Source organism: Rhinolophus hipposideros (assembly GCF_964194185.1).
Source record: "Rhinolophus hipposideros genome assembly, chromosome: 8".
Lineage (NCBI taxonomy): Eukaryota > Metazoa > Chordata > Mammalia > Chiroptera > Rhinolophidae > Rhinolophus > Rhinolophus hipposideros.
In genome coordinates, this window is record NC_138054.1 from 18,023,184 (window position 1) to 18,051,123 (window position 27,940).

The following is a 27,940-nucleotide window of genomic DNA, read 5'->3' on the forward strand; positions in this document are numbered from 1 at the left end:
AAATGTAATGGAGATATGTAGGGAATCTCCTCAGGCTTCATAATTAAGAAAATTTTTTTTTCTAAGACTAAGATTTAAATTTAATGCAATTATTAATGAAAATGGAGGAGGAAGTCGTGTGTATACACTGTGACTTGGGACTAGCCTATTAATCGTGGGCTGGCATCATCTCCTACTAACATGCTGAACTATTTTCAGTGTGGAAAAAAAATGTTTGAATGGCATTATAATCCACTTTAAGCTTTATAAAAAGCTCCCTGAGTGACTCCAAAATCCACTTAAAAGTTTTTGATATAAAATATTGCCCTCATGAGCACACTCAGAAATAAGACTCATAATTACTATCAACTATTTATGAAAGCATCTTCTATTCAGGAAAACAAGAAACTACCCTACAGAAAAATCTTCAAATACACGTTTTTCTATGAAATTTCTGCATCTGTCATAGATTTTCATCTTTATACAACTGCCCTCTCCAAATCCCACGGACTTGGAAGTATAATTACTCTTCCATCTTTAAAATGTCAAAATCTGGAACGTAACCACCATAGCAACATATACACAAAACAGAATTTTTATGATGTTCAAGAAACTCTTAGGACAAGACAGAATGCTGCAATATACCTTAAACGGGTATTAATTTTAAAACTAGCAATTTCTAAATGCTCTCTGTTAATGTATATATGTAAATATAACTCTTTTGTTATATTGACCTTGTATTCTGTAACCTTCCTAAACTCATTTACACATTCTTCTTGTAATTTTTGGAAATATCTATGTAGACCAGCACATTGTCTATGACTAGGAATCATTTCATTCCTTCCTTCCCAATATGTACACCCTGTGTTTCTTTTTTCTGGCGTTAGCTAGGACCTGCAGTACATGTAACAGCAGCAGTGATAGCAGACACCCTTGTTTTCTTTCTAATCTTAGGGGGAAAGTATTCAGTCTTTTAACAATAGTATGATGCCAGCTGAAGATTTTCTGTAGACACAATTTATCACATCCAGGAGGTTCCATCTGTTCCTAGTTCTGCTGAAAATTTTCCACATGAATGGATTTTGAGTTTTGTTAAATGTGTTTTATGCATCTGTGGTGATGTTCATATAGTTTTTATTCTTTATTTACTGGGTAGATAACATTAATTTTCAATGCTGAACCAACCTTACATTCCCAGGACATACCCCACACAATCATGATATACTTTTTATATATGCTGGGATAGATCTGCTAATATTTGTTGAGAAGGTTTGTGTCTATAAATCATGAGAAACACTGGTCTGTAGCTTTATTGTAATGCCTTTGGTTTTTGTTATCAGGGTAACGTTGTTCCTGAATGATCAGGGAAGTGTACAAGAAAGGTTGTGGAGAATTGGTATTACTTCTGTCCTAAATATTTGGTAGAATTCTCCAGGGATGTTATATGGGTCTGAAGTTTTCTTTGCTAAAAGGTATTTTACCTATGAATTCAATTTATTGAATAGGTTACTGATAGGTATAAAACTAATAAGGCCTGTGTGATGACTATTACAAAACAGTGGTAGAAATGTAAAAAGACAGAAATAAATGGAGAGACATATTGACTTTATGGATCGGAAGACTCAATTTTGTTAAGATGTTTATTCTCCATAAGTTGGTCTTTAGACTCAATGCAAACCCAATCAAAATTCCTGTAGACTTTGTAGAAAACTGATAGGGTGATTCAAATTATTAAAAAGGAAAGGAACTAGGAAAGCCAAAACAAGCTTGAACGAGAAGAAAGTTGGAGGATTCACAGGACCTATTTCAGGACTTACTCTAACGGTATAGTAATCAAGACAGTTCAATGTCAGCAAAGTTATCAATACATAGATCAATGGAAAAGAATTGGAAGTCCAGAAATAGAGTCACAATATGGTTGATGAATGTTCTAAAGGTGCAATTCAATGGAGAAAGTATAGTCTTCTCAACAAATGGTACTAGAGAAAGTTAACATTCATATGTTTAAAAAATCAATCTGGATTCATGCCTCATACCACATACAAAACTATCTCAAATTCAAATCTTCTCATGAGGGTAATTTTACTACATGTAACATATCTCAATTGTTTTTTTAAAAAGGAATTAATCATCACACTCCTGAACATACACAAATCTAATGTATAAAATGTTCACTGACATCTAAAATCATGTTCATATTGTCCCTAAATGAAAAGAATTTTCTAATACCTTTTGCATTTTACAAAAGATTAACTAAACCAAAATTCTATTTGCGTGCCAACAGTTACCTAACAACTATTTTTAAATAAAACATTATCAATACTATTCAAACCAACCTGATATGGTGTGTTTCGTACTTTAGGCTGTCTGGCAACCGCAGCTGCCCCACCATACCTTGTTTTGCCAAGGTAAAAAGGAGAATCTCCAAGCTCACTTGTTTTAAGGATCGAAGATTCCCCAATTGACTGCACAGAAACACACAGTAAATTATCAGCAATAAACACTCAAAACCAATGTGACTGAATCAACTCCAATTAGTACTCACAAGGGCAAGTCTTACAAACTCACACACGTTGAACGCTGTTTTTTTGGAGCTGGTAGCAGTGTGCTTGGAGAGTGTATGATAACGATCAGTCTCTGCAGAAAACAGAGGTGGCATTGCAGTGTTCTCTGAAACAGCTACATATGAAACAAAAATATGTAATCCATAGTAATAGCACTATGTGGCATGAGATTTCATTTATAATAATACACTGTCATCTAATTATGACTAAATAAAGACAATGGATGAATCTGCTGTAGTCACTATTGTCCTCATGACCAACCTGCAACACTGACATTTAGGGAGCTAAATATTTCTGAGGTTAATTACTAAAAAGCATTGTCAAAATGTTGTATTACATCCTGTTTACATTTCTGAGCTCATTTCATTAAAATGAAGGCATTTACAAAAAATGCTAAAAGTTAAAGCATTTGAAATACTAATCTAATATATGCAAGTATTTTCATGTAAAGATTATGAGAAATTTTTACTTACCTGAACCATTTGTAACTGGTTCTGAAATACTACTAGATCCAGAAAGTTCTGCTCTTTTTGCAACAGACATACTAACTGTATGTCCAATCTGTCAAGGGAAAAGTGAACCTTGAAGTGTCAAATTACTTTTAAACAAATCTCATTAGAGACTCAAGTCAAAAAAATATATTTAATTTCATTTGTTCTAAGATGGAGGAGAAGTCAAAACAGAGAAACTGAAATTGAAGCAAGGCCATGAAGAACTGGTCATGGGTAGAATGATTCTCAGGAATACTGGTCCTTCTATTTCCCAGAATACAGTATGTTTTATAATAATATACTTCATCTTTTCTGTCATTCTTTTATCTCTACATTTTTTCAGGTGGAATTTATATACTTAGAGGTAAAGTGAGAATATGTCAAGGTAGCACCATGCAGTGTTAATTGACAATGTGAGCTCCTGAATCAAAAAAACTAAAATAGACTTGAATCCCAGCTGAGCCACCAGCCAGCCATGTGCCTGTGAATCTAACTGTTCTAAGTACCAAACTCCTAATCTGTGAAAATGAGGGGAAAAATTATAGGCCACAGTAGTGGTAGTACTATGAAATGCAAAGTTATACATGGTCATACTATATAAAGCAAGCATTTAAAAAACTTCATTTCTCATGAATTTAGGGAACTGCCTTGGTTTTAACTTAATAAAGCAAAGGCCACCCCTAGTCTCATGGACGTAGACTAAGAACAAACGAAAGACGTTCTGTTTCAACTATTGGTAGAGTAGCTCATATCTGCCCAATTCTCTGACATAACAGTTAGAATCTAAGGCCTAAATATTAAAATAATCATCTGAAAACGTTAAAGAGCAAACAAAAACAAGCAGGAACTGGAGGGGAGACGACACCTGGAAGAAGAGAAAAGCACTTGAGTGAGCTTCTTGTTCTCTTTATGAGTTGGGGCCACTGCATACTTGAAATGCAGAGAGAAAACAGCAATGTGTTGGTTGAAGAATCAGAGGACAAACTAGGTGACCACAGTGGCTAGAAAATGACGGGAGACGCATGACTGCAGAGCCACAGGAGGGGAGCCCCCGGTCTGCATGTCAGCTGTCCAAATACCTGGCAGACCTGTAAACTACATGAGTGGAAGATGGACGGACAGCAAGCAGCCAACTCAGACTAAAGAGTCTCAGCTGCTGCCCACCACAGAGAAGACAGGGTTTGAGTTCAGGTAAGTTCACTGCAACTAAAACAATATGCATAACTTTAAATGGACGCAGAATATTGTACATCAACCACACCTCCGTAAGTCTACCTCTTCCCAAAAGAGGAAAAATACAGACACGTTCAGATAAAAGAAAACTGAGAGAATCTGTTGCCATAAAACTTGCTCTATGAGTTCTTCAGGCTGAAGGGAAATGAGATGAAATAGAGACACAGATTTCCAGAAAAAATAAAGGATACCTGAGGAGACATAACAACATCAACAACAACAAAAAACACACATTGTTTTTCTATGAATTTCTTTAAGTACATATAACAAAATAAAGCAAAAATTATGTGCTGTGGGCTTATAGGCTATGCATCTAAATATAATAAAAATAAGAAGTAAGCATAATATATCAAGGAAAAGGACTAATAAGTCAGCCTATAAAGGGGTAAGATTCTTAAATTTGTACAAGAAGTGACACAATGTTAACACATAGTAGATTGTAAAATAGTTAAGGAAATACTTCGGAATCACAAAAGGAACCACAAAGTAACATGAAAAGATAGAACATAAGAAGTAAACAAGTAACTGAAACAATTTAAAAAAGTAGACTTTTACCCAAACATGCCAATAATCTCATTAATTATAAACATTCATATTAAAAGATAGAAAGAAACAACAAGAGAAGACTCACATATATGCTGTCAATTAGAGGTTTACTGTAATTATAAAGACACGGGCTAAAAGCAAATGGATGGAGAACATACAAACCATGATTAGTAAGCAAAAGAAATCATATTCTAGTAATGGAATGGCTGTCTATATGAATACGATATGAAGTAAATTTGAAGACAAAAAGTTATTTCAAAAGATTGTTTTAAAAAATACATTTAGTCATATTAACATGGGGATATCACCGAGGAGCCATAATAGATGTAAGGTGCAGGCTGTCATGAGGGCCTCAAAAGACATGAAGCCAAAATTGACATAATTAATGGGAAAAGACAAATTCACCAAATGGAAAGCAGATAACATTAACTCCTATATCTCAACAATTTTAAAAGACTAACCAGATACTACCCACTAAAAAAAAACAAACAAAAAAAAAAAAGGAAAAAAAAATCTTCCAGCTAGAACAAAGAAGATACAAGAACTACTATCAGTCATCTTATCTGACATCTAGAGGCCACTATACACAACAACTACAGAATATACGTTCACCAAAATTCATCAAGCACACTGTACACGGGGCTAAAAAACAAGTCTCGATGTGTTTTAAAACATTACAGTCATGATTAAACAGGGAACACAATAATATACGATCACGTGAGAAATCAAAATGGAAATTAGAGAAAACATAAAACCACTACTAAAATCTTCTAAAAGATAACAGGAGTATTTCTTTGCAGCCTGGAATAGGCAATGGTTTCTTAGGACACACAGAACAGTAAAAACAATGGGAAAATACATAACATTCAGACTTCATAAAATGTAAAACATCTGATCAAGAGATAATATCAAGAAAATGAAAGGCAAGCCAGATTGGGAGAAAAATATTTGTAAGAGCTGTATCAGACAAAGTACTTGTGTCCAGAATTTACAAACAGCTGTTATAACTCTAAAATAAAAAGATCACACAAATTTTTAAAGGGCAAACGTTCTGAAGAGAGACCTCACAAAGGAAGACATGCACGTGGCCATGAAGCACATAAACAAGAACACATTACTAGTCATGAGGGAAATGCACAGTAAAATTACAATGACACAGCAGCATACTCAAAGCAGAATGGCTACAACTTAAAAGAGGACAACCAACTACTGGTAAGGAGGGAGAGTGACAGAAAGGTTCACACACTGTTGGGGGGACTTTAAACTATTATTCGCACCTCCAGTTGTAGGTATTTACCCAACAGAAATAAACATATGTCCACAAAAGGGTACAAGAAAGTTCACAGCAGCTTTTCATAAGAGCCCGGCAGAAAACACTACACACTGAATAATTGTACTGATATGAACGTTTAGAACAAGAAAAAACAATATATAGTTTGGAAAAATGAGAATATTGATTGCCCTGGGTCAAGAGGCAATGAGTATTGATTGGGGAGGAGCATGAGTGAATTTTCTGCAGGACTGAAATGTTCCATATCTCAGTAGGCTTTGAGTCACACAGGTGTAAACATCTGTCCAAGTCATTCAATGGTACATGAACTTAAAATAAACTAACATTTAACTAGCACCATTCACAAAATTTCACATTATAGCAAAATCAGACTAAACACAAATCTGTGAAATGGCTAAAATTGAGCTACAGGTATCAGCCTGTGATTCAGATTAAGATCTTAGGAATTATATCTTTCATAACTTAAACTGAAGGGAAATAGGCAAAATTTACAAATCTGTTATCAGGCAAACACCAAACCTAGCTGGTGGTTTTTCTCCTACTGAGATAGACTTTAAAAAGGGAGGCCCACACATTTTACAGAGAATTTAAAAACTTCTCTAAAGAACAAGCTCATGCTGTATTAATCACAATTCCTTACCTAAACAAGGTAAGACAAATAACCCATTTCTTAAATGTAAATATGTCTACATAAAAAGCTTTAATGACAAAATAAAAGCAATTTGCTAAGAAAACTAGAAAAGTTTATACAACGTATAATAAATAGCATTCAAGACATTTTCTTTCAACAGGTTAGGGACATTGATCTAGTCCTTCCCTTTGCAATACTCCAACCCAGCAACAAGTAGAAACAAAGGGTTAAGTAGACCCTCAAGATCAGTAACTGAGCCAAGGCCCCCAGCATAAATATCACAAAACAGGCTCTAAGGTAGAAAGTCCAAACTACCAAACCAGTCATGATTCTGATGAATCTGAGTCCCAAGGACAAAGGTGCTAAATAGGAAAAGAGATAAAGAAAAAATAAAAAACAAATACCTCCCCCTATACGTAAGCCAGCAAAGTAAAATGCCAATAGACATGAAGAAAATGTATACTAATACACACCACAATTTCAATCAAATCATATTTTACATTCAACAGAAAATGTTACAAGGTCTCCTACTTAACGGCGAAAATATACTCCTCCAAAACTTAAGGGTCAATAAAGAAGTCACAAATGAAATTTGTCTGCTTCTCCAGAACAAAACTTAAACAGCTACAAATATAAATGACGAAAAATACACCTTTTTAACCCTGGCTATAGAGTATTTTATTTTTCCCACAGTAAACTCCAAAGATAATTTGAACAAAATACATTAATAAAAAATGTTATCATGATATAATCTATATTCTATTGTGTATGAGCTCTGCTATCTTGAAACAGTATTTTGGGCTGACCGATGGAAGACATGTCAATTTGAAATCTATTACACACAGCAGATTGACATATGTTAATGAGGAAAGTTTACAAAGATAACTATGTTCAGTAAGCACTTTAGTTCACTGAACGTCTGGAGAATAAACAATTCAAGCTCTGTTCCCTCCTCTCTTTATTTATCCAAAGGTGACAGTTACTTGTAAAGACTGCCAAGATGCCGAAGATGGGAATGCCAAATATCCACAAAATACTGCATGAGCTTCTACTATATATACAGCAATATGCTAAGTAAGGCGCTCACAAGAGGAACAAAGTCAAGGAAAACTCTTATGTTTCGTACATGTTCCCTAATGACAATTAACTAAATTCAGTTTGTGTATTTGACGACTTAAAAATAAATAGTGCAGAAGTCCTCACACTTTACAAAAATAAATGCTAAAGAAGTCTTCCCTTTCGCCTTTTGGCCCAATAATCTGTAGTGGTAACTATCAAGAGGCTGAAAAACAAAATATATTAGAATAGGTGGCAAACTGTGAAAAATAGGACTTTCATTACCTATTTCATTACTATTCATTACTATAAAAAACAAATCACGTAAAAAGTTTTAAAACAACTTACAGAATTCAGTGGAGCAGCAGCAACTTGTGGAATTGTTTTTGCATCCTGTTAATTTTGAAATGATAACAAAGCTAAGATTATTCACTAAACTCAAATTTTAGAACACCGTTGCATTTAATTATGAATTTAAAAGTTTACCGCTACTGGACTTGACATCTTCTCTAAAGTCTGTAATATTCACCCAGCTGTTGAACTAGTCACACCATAAGATTGTGCATTGAGTTGCTTAGCTTTCATCTGTTTTGTTACTGGTGCCCCAAAAATTAAACCTTGTGTTATCTGTTGGAACTGTGAACTTTACAACACATTTTCAGATAAGGAAACTATTTACTAAACAGAAGGGATGTCCTAAGTAAAACAGGATTAATGTGTTATCAGCAACTTCAACATTTTTCTTTATGTGTTTATTGAAATTCTACCTGTCTAGCTGACACGTCACCTTTACAATCAGAAAAACATGGTAAGACAGCATGCACCCCTCTACAGATTTGCCAGCTACAAGTATGTTAAATGGGAAAAATTGAGATAACTTGTAGAACATTTTAGCATTACCTTCATCTGTTTATCCCTGATATTTAAATGAAAGACCACTGGATTAAGTAGAACGGTATTAAAATGTTAGTTATTCCAGGTATTAAGTAGTGTTTATTAAAGTAAATTCCAAGATAACTAAACAAAGACACTGTAGACTCTACTGCAATCGAAATTTAAAATTTTAAGTGGACTTGTTTCACAAATTTTAATAGAAAAACATTAGGTACACATGCTCTTTCCTAATAGATAGCATTTCAGATTTCTTAAAATTGGAGTTAAAGATACAACCTTGTAAAGAATGGACAAGCACCCTTTAATACACAAGCAATGTTTAGAAATTGCAATAGAAACACTTCCTTTTCTCAAGAATGCCCTACAACATTTCCACAACCAAGTGACCTCCACGAGTCAAAGATACAGTATGATAATCAAATTACAACCCAGTTGCTATAACTAGCTGATAACATCTGAAAAATTGAACCATAACAACTACTTTAAATACTGTTTCTCCATCTGATACTAAACATCCATTATATTTTCAGGGTAGTTGCAATATTCTACATAAGTCTTATTAAGAATTTGGTGCCCATCTAGGAATTGCTGTTCAGACCAGAGGCTTTGGCTAACATGAGGCAACATCAAAATCCCCTAGGAATATGTGACAGTGTGTACTGTCACTGCATTGTAATGGTCACGGACCTCTCAGGGCCTTACCTCACTAATCCATAAAACGGAAATGAGAACATTTAATATACCTTCCCACTCTACACCGCAGTAAAGAGAGAAAAAGCACAGTTTCATCCCAAATGTCAACGATAAACATCTGGGAGCCAGTGTTGAGGATGATTTATACAGTATCTCAGAACTCAGAAATAAAAAGTAAAGAATTTTGTACATAAAATAAAAGAGGAAGCAGCAGGAATAGAATCTTTACTTGGGACAAACCGATGAATCATTGACTTGCATCATCTTATCTTCTACTAACACACTGACCTATTTTAACTGTAAATAATTTTTTTAAAAAAGTATTATAATCTGCTTTAAGCTTTAGAAAAAGCTCCATATGACTCCAAGATCCAGTTAACACTTTGTGAAGTAAAATATTGTCCTTCGTGAACACACTCAGAAATAACACTCAAATTACTGTTAAGTATTTATAAAAGCATACTCTATTCAGGAAAACAAGAAACTACTCTGAATAGAAAGCAAATCATCATATATACTTTTTTCTATGCAATTTCTATGTCTGTCATAGATTGTCATCTTTATATGATTTCCTAATCAAAAACTTACAGGCTTAAAAATATCATTACTCCTTCATTTTAAAATGTCAAAATCTGGAACATAAGCACCATAACAACACATAACAACACATAACAACACATAACAACAAAACAGAAGTTTTATGAGCTTCAGGAAAATCTTAGGACAAAAAAGAATGCTGCAATTTACCCAAAATTGGTATTATTTTTAAAACTAACAATTTTTAAATGTTCTCTGCTAATGTTATATGTAAACATAACTCATTTTGTTATATTGACCTTGCATTCTGTGACTTTGCTAAACCCACTTATAAATTCTTCTTGCAGTTACTTGAGATTTTCTATGTAGATTAGCACTTTGTCTATGACTAATAACCATTTCATTCCTTCCTTCCCAATAAGTACACCCTGTGTTTCTTTTCTCTGGCATTAGCTAGGACCTGCAGTACAAGTCACAGCAGCAGTGATAGCAGACATCCTTGTTCTTTCCTAATCTTAGGGGGAAAGTATTCAGTCTTTCAACATTAGTATGATTCTAGCTGAAGATTTCCCCGACACAATTTATCACATCCAAGAGGTTCCACCTGTTCCTAGTTCTGCTGAAAATTTTCATTATGAATGAATGTTGGATTTTGTCAAATGTGTTTTAAGGCATCTGGGGAGATGTTCATGCAGTTTTTATTCTTTATTTACATGGTAGATAATATTTATTTTTTAATGCTAAACAAACCTTACATTCCAATGACATACTCCCATGTGACCATGATGTTAACATTTTATATACTTCTATGCTGGGTCAATTTGCAAATGTTTATTGAGAAGGTTTGTTTCTGTAATTCCTGAGAAATACTGGTCTGTAGCTTTATTATAATGTTTTTGGATTTAGTTATCAGGGTAACGTTGGTTTCCTGAATGTGCTGGGAGGTATACAAGAAAGGTTGTGGAGAATTGGTATTATTTCTGTCCTAAATGTTTGGTAGAATTCTCCATAGAAGTTATATGGGCCTGAAGTTTTTTTTGCTAAAAGCTATTTTAACTACAAATTTAATTTATTTAATAGGCTACTTATAGGTATAAAACAAACAAAATATGTGCAAGGCCTGTGTAATGACTATTACAAAACACTGGTAGAAATATAGAAAGAACTAAATAAATGGAAAGACATATTGACTTTATAGTTCGGAAGACTCAATTTTTTAAAGATGTTTATTTTTCCCAAATTGATCTTTAGACTCAATGCAACCCCAATAATAACCCCTGTAGACTTTGTAAAAAACTGATAGGGTGATTCTAAAATTATGAAAAAGCAAAGGAACTAGGAAAGCCAAAATAAGCTTGAACAAGAACAAAGCTGGAGACCTCACAGGACCTGATTTCAAGACTTACTGTAAAACTATAGTAAGCAAGACAGTTCAGTGTTGGTGAAAGGATCAATATATACTGTATTTCCCCTAAAATAAGACCAGATCTTGTATTAATTTTTTTCTCCAAAAGATGGATTAGGGCTTATTTTCAGGGGATGTCTTATTTTTTGCATGTGCAATGGTCTACATTTCTTCATGTACAACAATCTACATTTATTCATTTATTCATGTACAAAAATCTACATTTATTAAAATACAGTCATGTCATCTTCTTCTGGAACATCGTCATAACTCTCCAAACCCCAAATTTCCAGTTTGAATTTTTTGCGACTCCACTTCCTGTAGAACCATTGGCCCCAATCTCTCATGTCCAGCAATGGAGCTCTCCTTAAATGGGCACGTCTTGTCCATGAAGCCTGCTCGTAGTGCATTGGCAACACAGCTGTCAGTGATTTTATCCCAGGAATTCTTCACCCAAGTCATGACCTCTTGCAGGCGAGACTTCACAAAGTTTGCACGCTGATTTCTCTCCATTCTATTTTCAATGTAGTCATTTATTTCTGTGTGCAAATGGTCTCTGAATGGCTTGTTTATTACAATATCAAGAGTCTGGAGACAGGCAGTCATTCCTGTGGGAATCATTATTTGATCTATTCTTCTTTTTTTTTTTTAAACCAGAACATCACATTTTAAGTTTATTTCAAATGTAACAGTAATGTTAAAATCAACAAGTTTAATTCTTAACTGTACCAAGTAAACTTAGCCATTTAAGTATTTTTAAAGTTATTCCCTCCAAAAAACTGAGAGAGCTTCTCTTTTCCACCCCACATACCATGGTTTCCCAATAGTTCTGTTTTTGGAGGACTTTCAATTGATGAGCAAACTGCTTTGGGGATACTTCAGAACTTCTTTCCCCAAATAAAAGTTAATCTGGACAAATTACATATTGCATAGATTTCTCCGCAGATTCTTTTCTTTAGAACCTAAATGCAATTACCAAAAAGTATAACTTTTACCTATTTGCTCCACAGTAAAAGCTATCTGTCCTGAAAAATATGATGGCTATATTTGTGATCTTCCAGTTAATAGAACTATTTTACATCAATAATTATTTTTAATCATATTTCAAAATAATGAACTCGACATGGGACATTATTTCTGTCTTTACTGACTCATAGGCAGATGAACTAGTGCCCAGCTTCCACCTTTTCTAAATCCTCCTCAAGTGGATGGAATTATTTAATACAAGTTTAATGTAGGACAATTAAACCTTTACGAACATTTACAATTTAGGTTAGTCATTGACTAGCGTGGGAAAAGAAACACTATAATGATAGGGAGCCTACACACTCAATTCAAATTTTAATATTTTTTCCTCCTTAAATAACATGTACTTAATTGTCATGAGGCAACTATTCGGTTTTCAATAACCACATTTAGGGATACATTCATAGGACTGATCAGATAGTCCAGGTGAAATGGTTATAGAAATAGAGGCATTGTCATCTCAGAAAACACATTTATATATCAAAATCTATTTTGATATCTGGAAGTTTACAAAAAGGCTGAATTCTTCAAACTAATTATGCCTTCTGTAACAAGCACTCCTCTCTTGGCAAGAGCAAGCTGAAGCTTATCCATGAAGGTACAGGTGCTTAATACTAAACTTTTCTTCTAAGCTTAGATTTTGGCTGAAGAAACCGATACCCAAGAAACCAGAGTGGTTTTTCTGAATTTTTACTATCTTAAGAATCGAACCCTATAAACTCATTCATCAATTGTCTTCCTTTTTTGTATTATTCTTGGCACTCAAATAAGACTGTTGAAGTCTATTGTACTTTGTACTTTCACATTTTCAAATAAGAACTTAAGATTATAAAATGTGCATAAACATTGTATAAAATAATTTTGTTATTTAACATACTAGGAGAGATGAGACTTTTATATCAGAATTTACATAACAGGATAAATGTTATGAACCAACCTCCCTCTTAAAGTCAAATGACAGAATCTTCAAGTCCTGTGCATTGTTTTAAAGTCTAATGAGAACATTTGCAGGGCCACCAATATTAACAAACTAGAAAAATTTTCAATATTGGAGATGGGAATACGGAGGAAAATGTCAGATGTCTCCTATCTTACAAAAAGTTATCAACCCTTCAAAGCCACTCCTTATGTGCCAGAAACTAGTCCTGTCAGAAGAGGCACAGTGACATTTGCATTATTAGCACTCCAAGACTTTTACTTTTCCAAGAATAGAAGCAATATGTTTAACAATTTTCCCTTCCCCGAATCCTTAATCTCAATATCATAGGCACAGAATGTAAGCAAATCTGGGATGTTCTCCAACAGAGAAGCAATAACACAACTACGTTATTCTCAAAAATACTGTCTAGATATTCTTTCTTATATCATCAAATGCTCAGTGGCCACACTTTTAACAGTCTGCATTAGCTGACATTAAATGCATTTATTGTGCCACAAGTCCATCTAAGCTTCCTTTAGGTATGTTTTAATACGTCCAAGAGACAACACCTGCTTCAGGTTTCTTTAGGGGTATTAACCTACAAGGACGTCAACTCCATGTTTAAGGACAGACTAACTACTCTGGGTTTACTGAAAAGGTCAGGAGAAAAAACGTAAGTCACAACAAACCTCTTAGGTCAGTGAAAGGCCATATCTCTAGCTGGGATGTTAAAAAAAAATTAATCTCACCAGCCCACACTCTAAAAGTGAATGCTACTAATAACAATCAACAGCAGGAAAAACAAACCTGCTAACAACCAGCCCACTCGTTAGCAAGAAGCAGTTTAACTCAAATACTGAGACGGAAGTCTAACACTACCTACTCCAACTGTCCTACCCATCCTCAGTCACTGGCGAGGAAAGAGGAAATAATTGCTTAAAAACACAAAATAAACTTACGTAGTATTTCTTATGAGGATAACAATGGTCCAACTCCTGAGATAGTGCTCAGAAGGACAAAAGGTGAAGGCAATGTCCAGGGATTAGCATCCCATAAACAGTTTTGAAAAATCCAAAGTACCACAAACACATGAAATTTGTCTATGATTAGCGAACAAGATATTGCTGCTGCTTTTTCTTTTGAAATATACAATTTTTTGTAGGCTCTGCCCTTCCATGTGAAAGCAGGGCATTAAAAAACAAACAAACAAACAAACAAAAAACACGTTAAAAAAGTGAAACTGACACCCAAGTTGGGGAGGGCCACATATCTTAACTGTGACACTGAACTGATCTACACTTTCTTCTTCCTACAATCAAACCACCTCACAAAAGTCAGAGAACTAAAACAACCCAAACATGATTAATTTTAAAAGTCCTTGGAAGTATTTAAACTTTTAGAGGAAAGGGAAAGAAAGGAAGAAAAACAAGAACAAGGAGGAGGAAAAGCTTTAAAAGAAATGGTGGGGGGGGGGAATCAACAGGCCTCCCTTATTTGGCGACAAGCAAGTGCAAGAAAGTTCATTTGCCATCTGTTCAGTTGTCTGTCCTTTGCGCATCTGCATTCTGGCCAGAAGGGACTGTGAGGTTTCTCTGCAGCACGTGAGCATCTGCGGGCTCTATTCTCTTATAGTAGTTCTTCTTTGTCTCAATAATCTCAAAGCCAAACTTCCTGTAGAAGTCAATTGCCGACTCATTGCTGATCTGGACATGCAGATAGATGTTGTCAAAAGAGCCATCTTTTTCGCAGATGTTTAAGACATGATTTAACATTTTAGTTCCTGTTCCTAGCGTTCGGTATGGTGCCAGACATCCTAATGTCATGCTGCAAAGTCTCTTCTGATTCTGTGAATGATCCACCCTACAGCACACCGCACCTACTGCAATATCATTGAAATAGGCAAGTTTTTCTAGCTTGTCAATCTCCAGTACATCCTTGTAGAACTTGTCATTGTAGCTGATGGGAAAGATGACCTGGTTTAATCTCTCCAGCTGTTTAATATTATGTGATGTTACATCTTGCAGCTCGATCCAGCTACCTTTAATCTTCCCTGCCTGCTGAAGCCGTGGTTACCACCGATATCAACGCTGTAGTCGTCGCTGCCCTGAGCTCTCAGCGCCCGGAGCTCAGGCCACTCAACCCCACATGCTGACCTCCCCACCTAAGGTAGGGAGCTGAGTGGGTGATGGAGGCCGCGAAAGTGGAGCACGACCCTGCGTCTCCGGAGGGGGCGGGAGTGTCTCCCGCCTGCAGCGCCACTGCTGCCGCCAGCCAGACCCTATGCCCTATTCTTTCTGCAAGGAAGTTCTTCATGTCTTTAGTGCAGTGAGTGCTGGCTGAATCCCAGACTAGCAGACGTCTTTGGCCACCTCGCAAAACAAGTAGCAGCATTAAATCGACCCACTTCCTTATAACTGCTTGTGTGCACCAGGCTTTTTTGGTTTCAAGAACATAAATGCCCGAAACACAATCTTATCTTTCTTGCCCTTAGTGATGATTAGAGGTAGGGCTTTCTTTCCATCCAGACGAATTGCCAAACTACAGGTAACACGTGCATTTTTGTAATCAGTGGAGGAAATGTAGATTGACGAGGCACCCCTCTGATCAACTGTAGTTTTAGATCCTTGGTCCCAAAACACTGCAGTTTCATTCATAGCAAGCATGTTGGAGAGTTGGTATATAGAAAAGTCAATGCCATCAACAAAGGACTTGAAGGCAAGTCCATGTTTAATAACTTCAGTATCTTCCAGCTTGAAGAGTGTTGTCAATCTTAGAAACAGTTCATATCGCTGAAGTATGCCATCCAGCCAGTGTTGTGATGCTTTGACTTCTTCTGGGCATATTTCTATCTGTGGTGTCATTGCGAGGGCAAATGCTTGAATATCAGCCCTACACACGACGAAAGCCTTTGCTTTCCTGTCAGCAATCCATTCACAGATGATGTCTTCCAGCTCAGGAAAAATGGTTGCCGACCTGATCCACACTTGTGCTTCTTAGCATTTCCCTCATCCACCTGTTGACTGAGGTTGTCGTACTCTGCTCGCCATTTTCGGACCATTCGGAGATCCAACTTCTCTTTGCAGAAAGCCGTAAGATTCTTGCCTCGGGAGTCCTCCATGATTCCTTTCTTGTACTTGATGGAATAGCTCTATCTTTCTGCACTCATCTTGTCTTGGGTCAAAATATTATTCCCTTTAAATCTGTCATTAAATCAATTGTGAACTGAAGACGTAAAAGACAGGAGTGGCAACAAAAATGATAACAGTTAAAAATAATGGTCCGAAAGCCATGAAAAATTTCAGGCACCAAAATTCACGTTTCTGTATTTCACACCAGTGCATTAAGTACATCCATTACAACACAGGACGTATTGAATTATGAAGATTCATATTCAACACCGGCATGTCCATTCATTGTCCAGTGCACACATTATTCACACATTGTGTCTGTACTCCGATTGGTCATTCAGCAGTAAGTCTGAAGTTCATCTGTTTACCTCTCGTCCAAAGTCACCGCTTGTGTATTTACAAATATTTAATTATAATTTATATTATCCCTTATTTTAAGTATTACTGTCAATAATATTATTTATTTATATTTAATTATATGTTAATATTATTATTTTATAATTCAATACTGCCATCCTGTGTTGCAACAGAAGTACTAAATGCATCCATCAGGCTGATGATCTTAACTGGGGCTTATTTTGGGGGTAGGCCTTATATGATGAACATCCTGAAAAATCATGCTAGGGCTTATTTTCTGGTTAGGTCTGATTTTTGGGGAAGTACAGTAGATCAATGGAAAAGAATAGGAAGTCCAGAAATAGAGCTGCGATATGGTCAGCCAATGTTTGAAACGTGCAAAGGCAATTCAATTGAGAAATCACATTAGAAAAACAAAGCATACTAGAAAAATAGGACATTCATATGTTAAAAAAATAAATCTGTACACATACCTCATAACACATACAAAAACTATCTCAAAGGAATCATAGGTATAAATTAAAATCTAAAATTAAAAAGTTTCTTCAAGGACGAAGACATAGGAATGGCGGCAGCGGGGAGCACTTTTTGAGTTCTCCTCCAGATCGTATCACAAATGGGACATCTATAACCAATCCAAGTACGCTCTGCTAATCACGGAGAACAGCTAAGAGACTTGTGCAAGGATTACTTGAAGGTGGGCAAATTGGGCGAGCAGGGGAAGAGCGAAGGGAGCGGAATGGATAGGAGGCCCGCATCTGCAGCTGTGGGGACGCGGCTCTCATTTGTGGCTGTGGAAATGCAGTCCGTATCTGCAGCTGTGGAAACATGGTCTGCACCTGTGGCTGTGGAAACACGGCCCGCATCTGTGGCTGTGGAAACCTGGCCCACATCTGCGGCTGGGGGGATGCGGCCCGCATCTGTGGCAGTGGAAACGCAGCCGGCATCCGCAGCTGCAGAGACGCAGCTGGATCCCAGGATGGAACAGAAAACACAAAAGGCAGGAGGTGGGCTCTTTCCCTGCATCCCACAGCTGATCTCTCCCGCCGATGGGGCAGCATATCCAGCATTTGAGGCAATAACCTCAGTGAGACCTCCATTGGGGTCCTAGGCCGGACAAAGGACACAAACTCCATACCTAGGCCCCTCCCCGCCGCTCTTCCAATCCTACCTCCACCCTTCCAGAGACTTAAACTGGCCCCTGAACTGAGAAGTAGTGTCATATTACAGAGGAACGTTAGTGCTCAGACTCTGGGAAGATTGGCGTGCAGCTCTGACCCAGGGAAGAGGCTGGGAAGAGTGTGATTTTTGCTGGGCTAGGTGAGAAGAGACTCCTCCACCCCCAGCCGCCACCTTTTCTGGCCTGTGGGAAGAGTGTGACATGGTTGGGCTGGGAGAGAGAAGACCTCTCCATCCCAAGTCCCCACCCTTTCTGGCCTGCCTAGGGCAGGGCAATTACCACTGCAGAGGCACTCCCAGGGATCAGCAGTAAGCAGCGTACACAGCTCTGGGCTTTCAGTGGCTCAGAAATTTCCCTCCTGCCACACACACACACACACACACACACACACACACACACACGGAAGAAGTGCCCTAAGACTCAGGAGAACTGGACACAGGGCTGGTGGTGCTGCTCTCAGTGCGCATATGTGCAGGCAAGGGCAGAAACTGCACTGACTTTGTAGAAACTACCATCCAGACCCCTCAGCCCCATGTATATAAATCTGCAGTTCCAACGTCACTCTGGGCACCAGGTGACTGGCTTTGCCTGCACAATATGCAGAGGATTCTTTGGTACAGCAGAGGACAACCTGGAGATTACTTGGTGGGCTTAAGCCAAGACTCGCGCTGCTTTTTGTTTTGTTTTGTTTTGTCTTTACATCTTTGATATCTTTGGCTGTGTTGAGTGGGGGTTGTTGGTTGTTTTTACATGTGAAGGTATTTGATTTTTTCTTTGTTGTTGTAAAAGATCTGTACTCAGAAAAATGTAAGACACTGAAGAAAGAAATGAAAGAAGATACAAATGGATGGAAACACATATCATGTCCATGGATAGGAAGAATTAATATAGTTAAAATATCCATACTGCCTAAGGCAATATACATATTCAACGCAATTCCTATCAAACTACCAACGATGTTTTTCACAGAAATAGAACATATAATTCTAAAATTTATATGGGACCATAAAAGACCCCAGATAGCCTCAGCAATCTTAAGAAATAAGAACAAAGTGGGAGGTATAACAACACCTGACATCAAATTATACTACAAGGCTATAGTAATCAAAACAGCATGGTACTGGCATAAAACAGATACATAGATCAATGGAACAGAATAGAGAGTCCAGAAATAAATGCATGCCTATATGGCCATTTATTCTACAACAATGGAAGCAAGAATGTACGGTAAGGTAAAGACAGTCTATTGAATTAATGGTGCTGGGAAACCTGGACAGACACATGCAAAAAAATGAAGATGGACCACCTCCTTACACCACATACAAAATAAAATCCAAAATGGCTTAAAGACTTAAATGTAACATGTGAAACCATAAAATTCCTAGAAGAAAATATAGGAAGAAACTTCACAGATATTATCCAGAGTAAAATTTTTACTGATATATCCCCTCACGCGAGGGAAGTAAGAGAAAAAATAAACATTACATCAAACAAAAAGATTTTTCACAGCAAAGGAAACCATCAATAAAACAAAAAGGGATCCTACTAAATGGGAAAAGATATTTGCCAATGATATATCTGATAAGGGGTTAATATCACAAATTTATAAAAAACTCACTCAACTCAACTCCAAAACAACAAACAACCCAATTAAAAAATGGGCAGAGGACATAAAGAGACGTTTTTCTTAAAAGGACATACAGATGGCAAACAGACATATGAAGAAATGCTCAACCTCACTAGCCATCAGAGAAATGCAAATAAAAACCACAATGAGATATCACCTCACCCCAGTCAAAATGGCTATCATCAATAAATCAACAAACATCAAGTGCTGGTGCAGATGTGGAGAAAAGGGAACGCTTGTGCACTGTTGGTGGGATTGCAGATTGGTGCAGCCACTATGGAAGACAGTATGGAGGTATCTCAAAAATCTGAAAATGGAACTACCTTATGACCAGCAATTCCACTCCTAGGTATCTATCTGGAGAAAACCAAAACTCCAATTCAAAAATCTTTATACACTCCTATGTTTATTGCAGAACTATACACAATAGCCAAGACATGGGCATACCGAAATGCCCATCAGTAGATGACTGGATTAAGAAGCTGTGGTACATTTATACAATGGAGTATTATGCAGCCATAAAGAAGAAAGAAAGCTTACCATTTGCAACAACATGGACGGACCTAGAGAACATTATGTTAAGTGAAATAAGTCAGAGAAAGAGAAATACCATATGATCTCACTTATATGTGGAATCTAAAGAAAAGAATAAGTGAATGAACTAATCAGAAACAGTTTTAGAGAGATAGAGGAAAAACTGAGGGTTGCTAGATGGGTGGGGGGGTGGGGATAAGGGGGAAGGTGAGGGGATTAGAAAACAGTTGGTAACCACAAGATGGCCACAGGGTTTTGAAAATTAATTTGGGGAATGTAATCAATAATCTTGTAAAGACTTTGTAGGATATCTTATGGACACTTGCCCCATTTGGGAGACCACCTCAGGGATGATGTAGATGCCTAATCACTGCACTGTACACCTGAAGCTGAACAATAATGAATGCCAACTATAATTTTTTACATGTATATATACACATACATATATATGTATGTATGTATATACTTACAAGAAGCAGAGTACAGCATTAGGAATAGAGACAGTGGAAATGTAATGGCTCTGTGCAATGTCAGAGGGATAGTGGATGGGGGAGTGTGAGGGATCCCTCCCAGTGTGAGGGATATAAATGATAAACATCTAAGTATTACTTTGTCTTGTGTACCTGAAACTAATTTTAAAAAATTTAAAAAAAACGTTTCTACAAGAAAACACAAGAGAAAATCTCTGTGACCTTGGGTCAGGTTAAAATGTCCTTGATACTAATACTATACCAAAAGCATAAAGGGAAAAATAATAATTTACGGAACATCATGAAATGAACAATTCTCTTCAAAAGACATTGCTAATATAAACCAGCGAAATGGAGAAAAATATTCCAAAAACACATGTCTAGAAAAGGGCTTACACCGTGAGTAATGAACTCTCAACTCAGTAAGAGAAGAACCATATTTAACAAAACGGCAAATATCTGAAGAGATTATTTTACCAGTAAACATCTATGATGACAAATAAGCCCATGAAAAGATTCTCAACGTCATTAGGGCAATGCATATAAAAGCCAGAGCAATGTGGAATGGCTACTCCATACCTATGACAATGACTAAAATTGAAAACAGAAAAGGAAAAACTGACAACCACTAACTGCTGGTCAGAACAGTTACATTACTGGTGAGAATGCAAAGAGACATGAGAAACTTTCGAAAACAGTATGGCAGTTTGTTATAAAGTTTAATGTATACTTACCATATGACCTTGCAGTTTGACTTCTAGGTATTTATCAAAACAAAATGAACATAAATGTTCACACCAAATGTCAATAGCAGATTTATTCACAATTTCCAAAAATTAAAAACAGCCCGAGTAGCCCTTCACTGGTGAACGGACAAAAAAACAGTATAATAGCTCAGCTATGAAAAGGAACTAACTATTAATATATACTTTATGCTGTGTGGAGTAAGTCAGATTTAAAAGACTATATATTGTATTATTAAATTTATATGACATTCTGGAAAATTGAAAACTACAGGGAAATAAAACACATCAATGCTTACCACAGGGTGAAAGTAGAGTGTCTGCAGACAGTGATGCACGAGGTAAAATTTTGGGGTGATGAAAATGTTTGTTTATTCTGATTGCAAAGTGGTTACACACTGCATGTGTTTGGTTAATATTGAAATACTTTAATAAGGGTAGATATTACTGCATGTAATTTGTACCTCAATTTCTTTTTTGAAGGGCACGGGAAGAGAGTTTGACTACAAAGGATATACGAGAATATTTAGGACTAAGAACATTTTCGTATCATGATTATCGTGGTGGTTTCATGAGGGTATATATACGTTTGTCAAATCTCTTACAGCTGTACACAAAAAAAGTGAATTTTTCTGTATGTAAATCAATAAAAAGATAATCAAAAGGCAAAATAAATAATTTAAAAATTCTTAAAAAGAAATTAATCAATCATCACACGTCCTTAACATACACACACACAAATCTAATGTATAAAATATTCACTAGATCTAAAATCATATTCATAGAGTCCCTAACTGAAAAGAATGTTTGTAATACCCACTTCTTTCATTTTCTAGAAAATTCCTAAACAAAATTGGATCTGAGTGGCGTTACTTATTTATCAACAATTGTTTTTTAAAAAGGTTACCGATCCTATTCAAACCAACCTGATATGGTGAGTTTCGTGCTTTAGGCTCTCTGAGGAAAGCTGTTGCCCCACCATATCTCGTTTTCACATGATAAACACGAGAATTTCCAAGATGACTTGTTTGAAGGATCGAAGATTTCCCAATTGACTGCACAGAAACACAGTTGATAAATTATAAGCAATAAACACTCAAAACTAATGTGATTCAATCACCTCCAAATAGTACTTACCTGGGAAAGTCTTCTAGTGAATGCTGTTTTTTTGGAGCTGGTAGCAGTATGCCCTGAGAATGAATGACTTTCAGTCCCCTCATACACAAGATGTGGTACTGAACTGTCCTCCAAAGCAGCTGTATGTGAACAAAAATATGTAATCCACAGTCAAAGCACTGATTACAAAGCCCTAGATTTTCATGAAGAGAAAAATGACAATTACAGCTGAGTGTAGAAAAATATTATCCGATGAAAGTTAATTTTACTACCAAAATTATTTATGACCAAATAGCAAGAATGCCTTTAGCAGAAGCTCTTGAAGAAACACCGCTAGTAGTTGAGATGTTACTGTCATTATGCTGAGAGGCAGAATCTTTCATTTCCTTTACAAGGGAAAATCGAGAAGTGCTCACTGGGAATGCTGAGGATGTCGAGGGCTGAGAGTTTAATGCAGGAGATTCCAACAGGGAGAAATTCAGATGGCTCCGATGAAGAGAAGTCCTCATTACTACATGTGGACAATTTGAAGTAGTAGTTGTTACGGTATTTTTAAAGAAACACACAAACAAAACATTACTATTATGAATATATAACTTAGGAAAAGCAATAACCCACCATGACAAAATGCAGTTTGTACTTTGAGAAAACATACTACATAGTGCATATAGCTTCAATTCCAGTCACTGAGGCCTCCTATAAGCCCAACTTAGGTAAAAAAGATTTCAATTAACTGCAATTAATTTACCTAACTTAGTGTCAAAATATATTTCCGTGATCACATACCAACTTCGAAAAGTTCAGTGTTCCTGATTTTCTTTGAATTGGTCTCAGGATAAAACCCATTAATCAAAGATAAAATTAAAGCTATCTAATTCATAAAACAAAGTCTAACCCTTTAGAAACAACCACGATTAAATTTCATATCCTCCTAGAGAATTTACATAAGTTCCCCTTTTTCTGTGAGACATACATTCCACGACCCCATAGTGTATCCCTGCACTTCAGATAGTATCAAACCCTATATACTATGTTTTTTCTCATACAGACATAGCTATGATAAAGTTTATTATATTAGGCATAGTAAGAGATAAACAATACCTAACAAAATAGAACAATTATAACAATATACCGTCATAAAAGCTATGTGAATGGGACCCCTCGCTGAACTCTTCCTACAGGCTCAGGGCTTTCTCACACAACACGCTGCCCTCACTTGGAACACGGATTCTGTCCATGTCTTCCACCCACAAACTGAATGATTTTCCATCTTAACTGAGCACTTATCAAGCACTGTGGCCGTAACTTTTGCAGTCTGAGGGGCAATAGCACAACTAGCACAAATTTGTTTTTCTTTCTTCACAATTTCATGGGTAGAAATTCCCTCTTATTGTAGATCTTTGAAACTTCAGCATATGATTTTTTTCTTTCCCTATCAAGTTGAGAACTTTTACCTTCTCACTTAAAAAAAACAGAAGAAAACACTTTCCAGCTCTCTGGCATATCCAAATTGCCAGCATCACTGCTCTTTTGTTTTGGGACCATTATACGTAAAATAAGTGTTATGTGAACACTACCATTGCAATACCAAGACAGTCAATCTAATAACCAACCTGACACTTAGTGACTAAAGGGCGGGGAGGATCTACACTGTGCAGACCTTGGACAAAGGGATGATTCAGCTCCCGTCAGGACAGAGCAGCACCGCACAATATTTCACCATGCTGTGCAGAACAGTGAGTAATTGAAAACTTAAAAATTGTTTCTTTCTGGAATTTTCCACTTAATATTTTCACACCACAACTGACTGTGGGTAACTGAAGCTGCAGAAGGGAAAAATGCTGATAAGGGGGAAGTACACTATATATGCATACAAAAATATATGTCTTCCCTAATCCAATAATCATGCTTTTACATCCTATGCTGTAATGGGTTTTTTCATTTACCAATATAATTTTGTCTTTACATAGAGAGCATTCATTCCCGTTAAATATCACATTGTATTTTATCATACTGACTTACTCTACATATTTCATTATTTTCCCAATACTCCATCCAACTTTTATGGTTATACTTATATACTTTTGAGAGTATACTTATCAACAAATCCATGTTTCTTTAAGTTTGAAAGAGTAACATGAGGAGAAATTATGAAACAAATATTCCTAAAAAATATTCTAAAAAGTCTGATTTGAAGGAAGTCCAAGACAGGAGAGTGGATAAACCCTGTGCCTGCACCTTTCTGTGAAAATATTAAAATTACAACTAAATTATAAAATAATCAACTTGCAGAACCATCTGACGTATAGCTGAACACAAGTTTTATAACCAAGGATATAAAGAAAAAGCCACATTAAGACTGGTAGGAAGGGTGGAAAAACTAAATGGACTGGCACCAAACCTCCAATGACAGTTGAGAATCAAGAGGGATTTCTTGGTCGAGGAGGTTCCCCCAAAGGAATGAGGTATCCCACATCCACACCAGGGTATCCAGCGGGAAGAGGATCCCCCACAACATCCAGCTGTGAAAAACAGTCGGGATTCTGACTATCTCAGTGTGAAAAAGGCTGTGGGAAACCCAGTCATTCTCTTAAGGGGCCCACGCACAGATTCTCTCACTCCAAGGATCTCGAGCTGGGATCCAGTGAAGGGATAGTGACTCAGGGGACATCAAAGTCATACGGGAGGCAGACTGTGGTTTGTGCTTCAGGTCAAGGGTCAGAGAGGACAGTCAACATTTTTCCTGTGTAGAATCTTCTTCCCATGCAGCCAGCTGTCAGAAACCATCTTTCCTTTCTTCAGCACTCCCCCAACAGGGTGAAATTTGAATCTGAATTGGTCTGGTGGGCTCTACTGGGACCCTACCCACCAAATCCCCCCACACCGGAGGCACTTTCTCAGAGAACAGCCAGCCCTGTCAACACTGCACTCTTTCTTGAAAAGCTATCTGAGTACACCAGGTGGTCTACAACTGGTCTCTGTGTGCTCTAAGACTTTTGCTGAGCAGCTCCAGGCTCAGCCCTGGCACCAAGTCAGAATCTACATTAACCTGGTGACCACAACTCCACCCACTCAGGTAACTTCCTGAGATCCTGCATCACCCAACTTGTGTGCCACACAAGGCTTCATCATTGTCTGAACCTTAAGACAGTTGGCAGGTAGCAGCAGGCCTCACGGCATCCTGGTTTTTGAAAGAGCTATCCCAGGCCCAGTACTTGTGGCAGCTATCCTCAGGTCACAGTGTGGCCTCTCACACATGCCTCCAACTTTAGCAAAGAGAGCAAACATCCACAGGTCACTTTGTAGCTCCTGTAAGGTAGTCCCTGGCTGGTCACAGGCGCTGGGTGACTTCAGCCTGCACCAGAGCCCTTCCTAAGAGCCCACAGACCAACATACATGGAGGTTAGCTTCAGAACACAGCAGAGCAATGCCCAATTAGTCCCATAAGCAGCACACAAAAAGGGCAGGCTCAACAGGCACCAGAGCCCACCGGGGTGAATCCCTCAGTGGGATTCTTACTCAGGGAGTTAAGCCCCCTGAACAACAGCACATAAGCTGTGTACGTGGCCAAACCCCACAACAACCTGCCAGGGGAAAGATTGCACCCACTTACATACCAAGAGCAACCAAGGCTCAACTATAACAGGAGGGCACACACAACTCACACAAGGGACACTCCTGGAGCACCTGGAGTAGGTGACCAGGGAGACCATTCCAAGGCCCTACAGAGCACCTACTACATAAGGCCACCTGGCCAAGACAGGATGACATAGCAGATCTACCTAATAGAAAAAAGAGAGTCAGCCACAATGAGGAAATGAAGAAAGAAGTTCCAAATGAAAGAACTAGAGAAAACTCCAGAAAGAGAACTAAATGGAGTGGATGCAAGAATCTATCAGATAGAGAGTTCAAAACAATGGTTATAAAGATGCTCAAGGAACACAGTGAGAACTTCAACAGAAAGATAGCGGGCATAAAAAAAAGGACATAAAAACCATAAAGAATAACCAGTCAGAGTGAAGGATACAATACCTGAAATGAAGACTACACAAGAGGGACTCACCAGCAGATGAGATGAAACAGAAGATTGAATCATTGATTTGGAAGACAAGGTAGCAGAAAACACCCAGTCAGAACAGTAAAAAGAAAATGGAGTCCAAAAAAATGTGGATAGTTTAAGAGACCTCTGGGAGAACATGAAGCATAACAACATTTGCATCATAGGGGCACCAGAAGTAGAAGAGACAAAGCAAGGGATTGAGAACCTACTTGAAGATCTAATGACAGAAAAAATTCCCTAACCTAGTGAAGGAAGTAGACATACATGTCCAGGAAACACTGAGAGACCGAAACAAGATGAACCCAAACAGGCCCACACCAAGACACAATATAATTAAAATGGCAAAGTTTAAATACAAACAGATAATTCTAAAAGCAGCAACAGAAAGGCAATTCGTCACCTGCAAGGGAGCCCCCATAATCCTGTCAGCTGATCTCTCCACTGAAATGTTGCAGGCCAGAGAGGACTGGCACAAAGCATCAATGTGAAGAAAAGAAAAACCTACAACGAAGGCTACTTTACCCAGCAAGGCTGTCATTTAAAATCTAAGGAGAGATAAAGAGATCCCTAGACAAGAAAAAGCTAAAGGAATTCATCATCACCAAACTGGTACTATAAGGAATTTTAAGGGACTTCTTTAAGACAGAAAAAAAAGTCAAAATTATGAATAACAACAACAAATTATGAATAACAAAATGGTAATAGCTACATATCTAGCAACAGTTACTTTCAGGGGCATCCCAGTTTCGGGTACCCCTTCCAATAAGGGAGCTGTACTTTTGCTTCAACAAAAATCTTTCTTCCTCTAAAAAAACGAAACAAAACAAAACAAAAAACCAATTACTTTCAATGTAGAGTAAATGCTCCAGTCAAAGGACACAGGAGGGCTGAATACATAAGAAAACAAAACCCTTACATTTGCTGCCTACAAGAGACTCACTTCAGATTGAAAGAAACACACAGACATAAGGTGAAGGGATGGAAAAACTTATTTCATGAAAATGGAAATGAAGAAACAAAAAAGAAATAAAAATGAAATAAGCTGGGGTAGCAACACTATACTAAACAAAATAAACCTTAAAACAAAGTGTATAACAAAAGATAAAGAAGGACCCAGCAATCCCAATTCTGAGCATTTATCCAAAGAAACCCAAAACGTTACTTTTATGGGACATGTACATCCACATGTTTACTGCAGCATTGTTTACAATGGCCACCATGTGGAGGCAGCCTGGGTGTCCCATGATGGAAGAATGGATGAAGAGAAGGTGGTACATATATACAACGGACTATTGCTCAGCCAGGGAAGGGAATGGGTTCTTGCCATCTTTGGCGGAATGGGTGGACCTAGAAGGTATTTTGCTGAATGGAATGTCAGATAGAAAAAGACTGGTGTAATGTGTTTTTGCTTATATATGTAAACTAAAGAAAAAAATAAAGGAAAAAAAACAGAAACAAAC

General features: G+C 37.2%; 2 protein-coding genes across 2 annotated transcripts in view; both read right to left on the reverse strand.

Moving 5' to 3' along the window:
- The window catches only part of LOC308500905 (nuclear pore complex protein Nup153-like), a gene marked incomplete at its 3' end in the record, with an annotated part of 61,615 nt that extends 58,517 nt beyond the window's left edge, over window positions 1–3,098 (reverse strand). The window contains exons 1-3 of the mRNA XM_081056418.1: window positions 3,017–3,098; window positions 2,525–2,658; window positions 2,316–2,444 (exon numbers count right to left, since the gene is read on the reverse strand). Coding sequence (XP_080912544.1) covers window positions 2,316–2,444; window positions 2,525–2,658; window positions 3,017–3,086 — 333 coding nt within the window. The 5' untranslated portion in view covers window positions 3,087–3,098. The remainder of the gene's footprint in view (window positions 1–2,315; window positions 2,445–2,524; window positions 2,659–3,016) is intronic.
- LOC308501485 (nuclear pore complex protein Nup153-like) overlaps window positions 1–27,940 on the reverse strand; it is a gene marked incomplete at both ends in the record, with an annotated part of 205,121 nt that overhangs the window by 163,249 nt on the left and 13,932 nt on the right. The gene's annotated exons all lie outside the window — the stretch shown is intronic.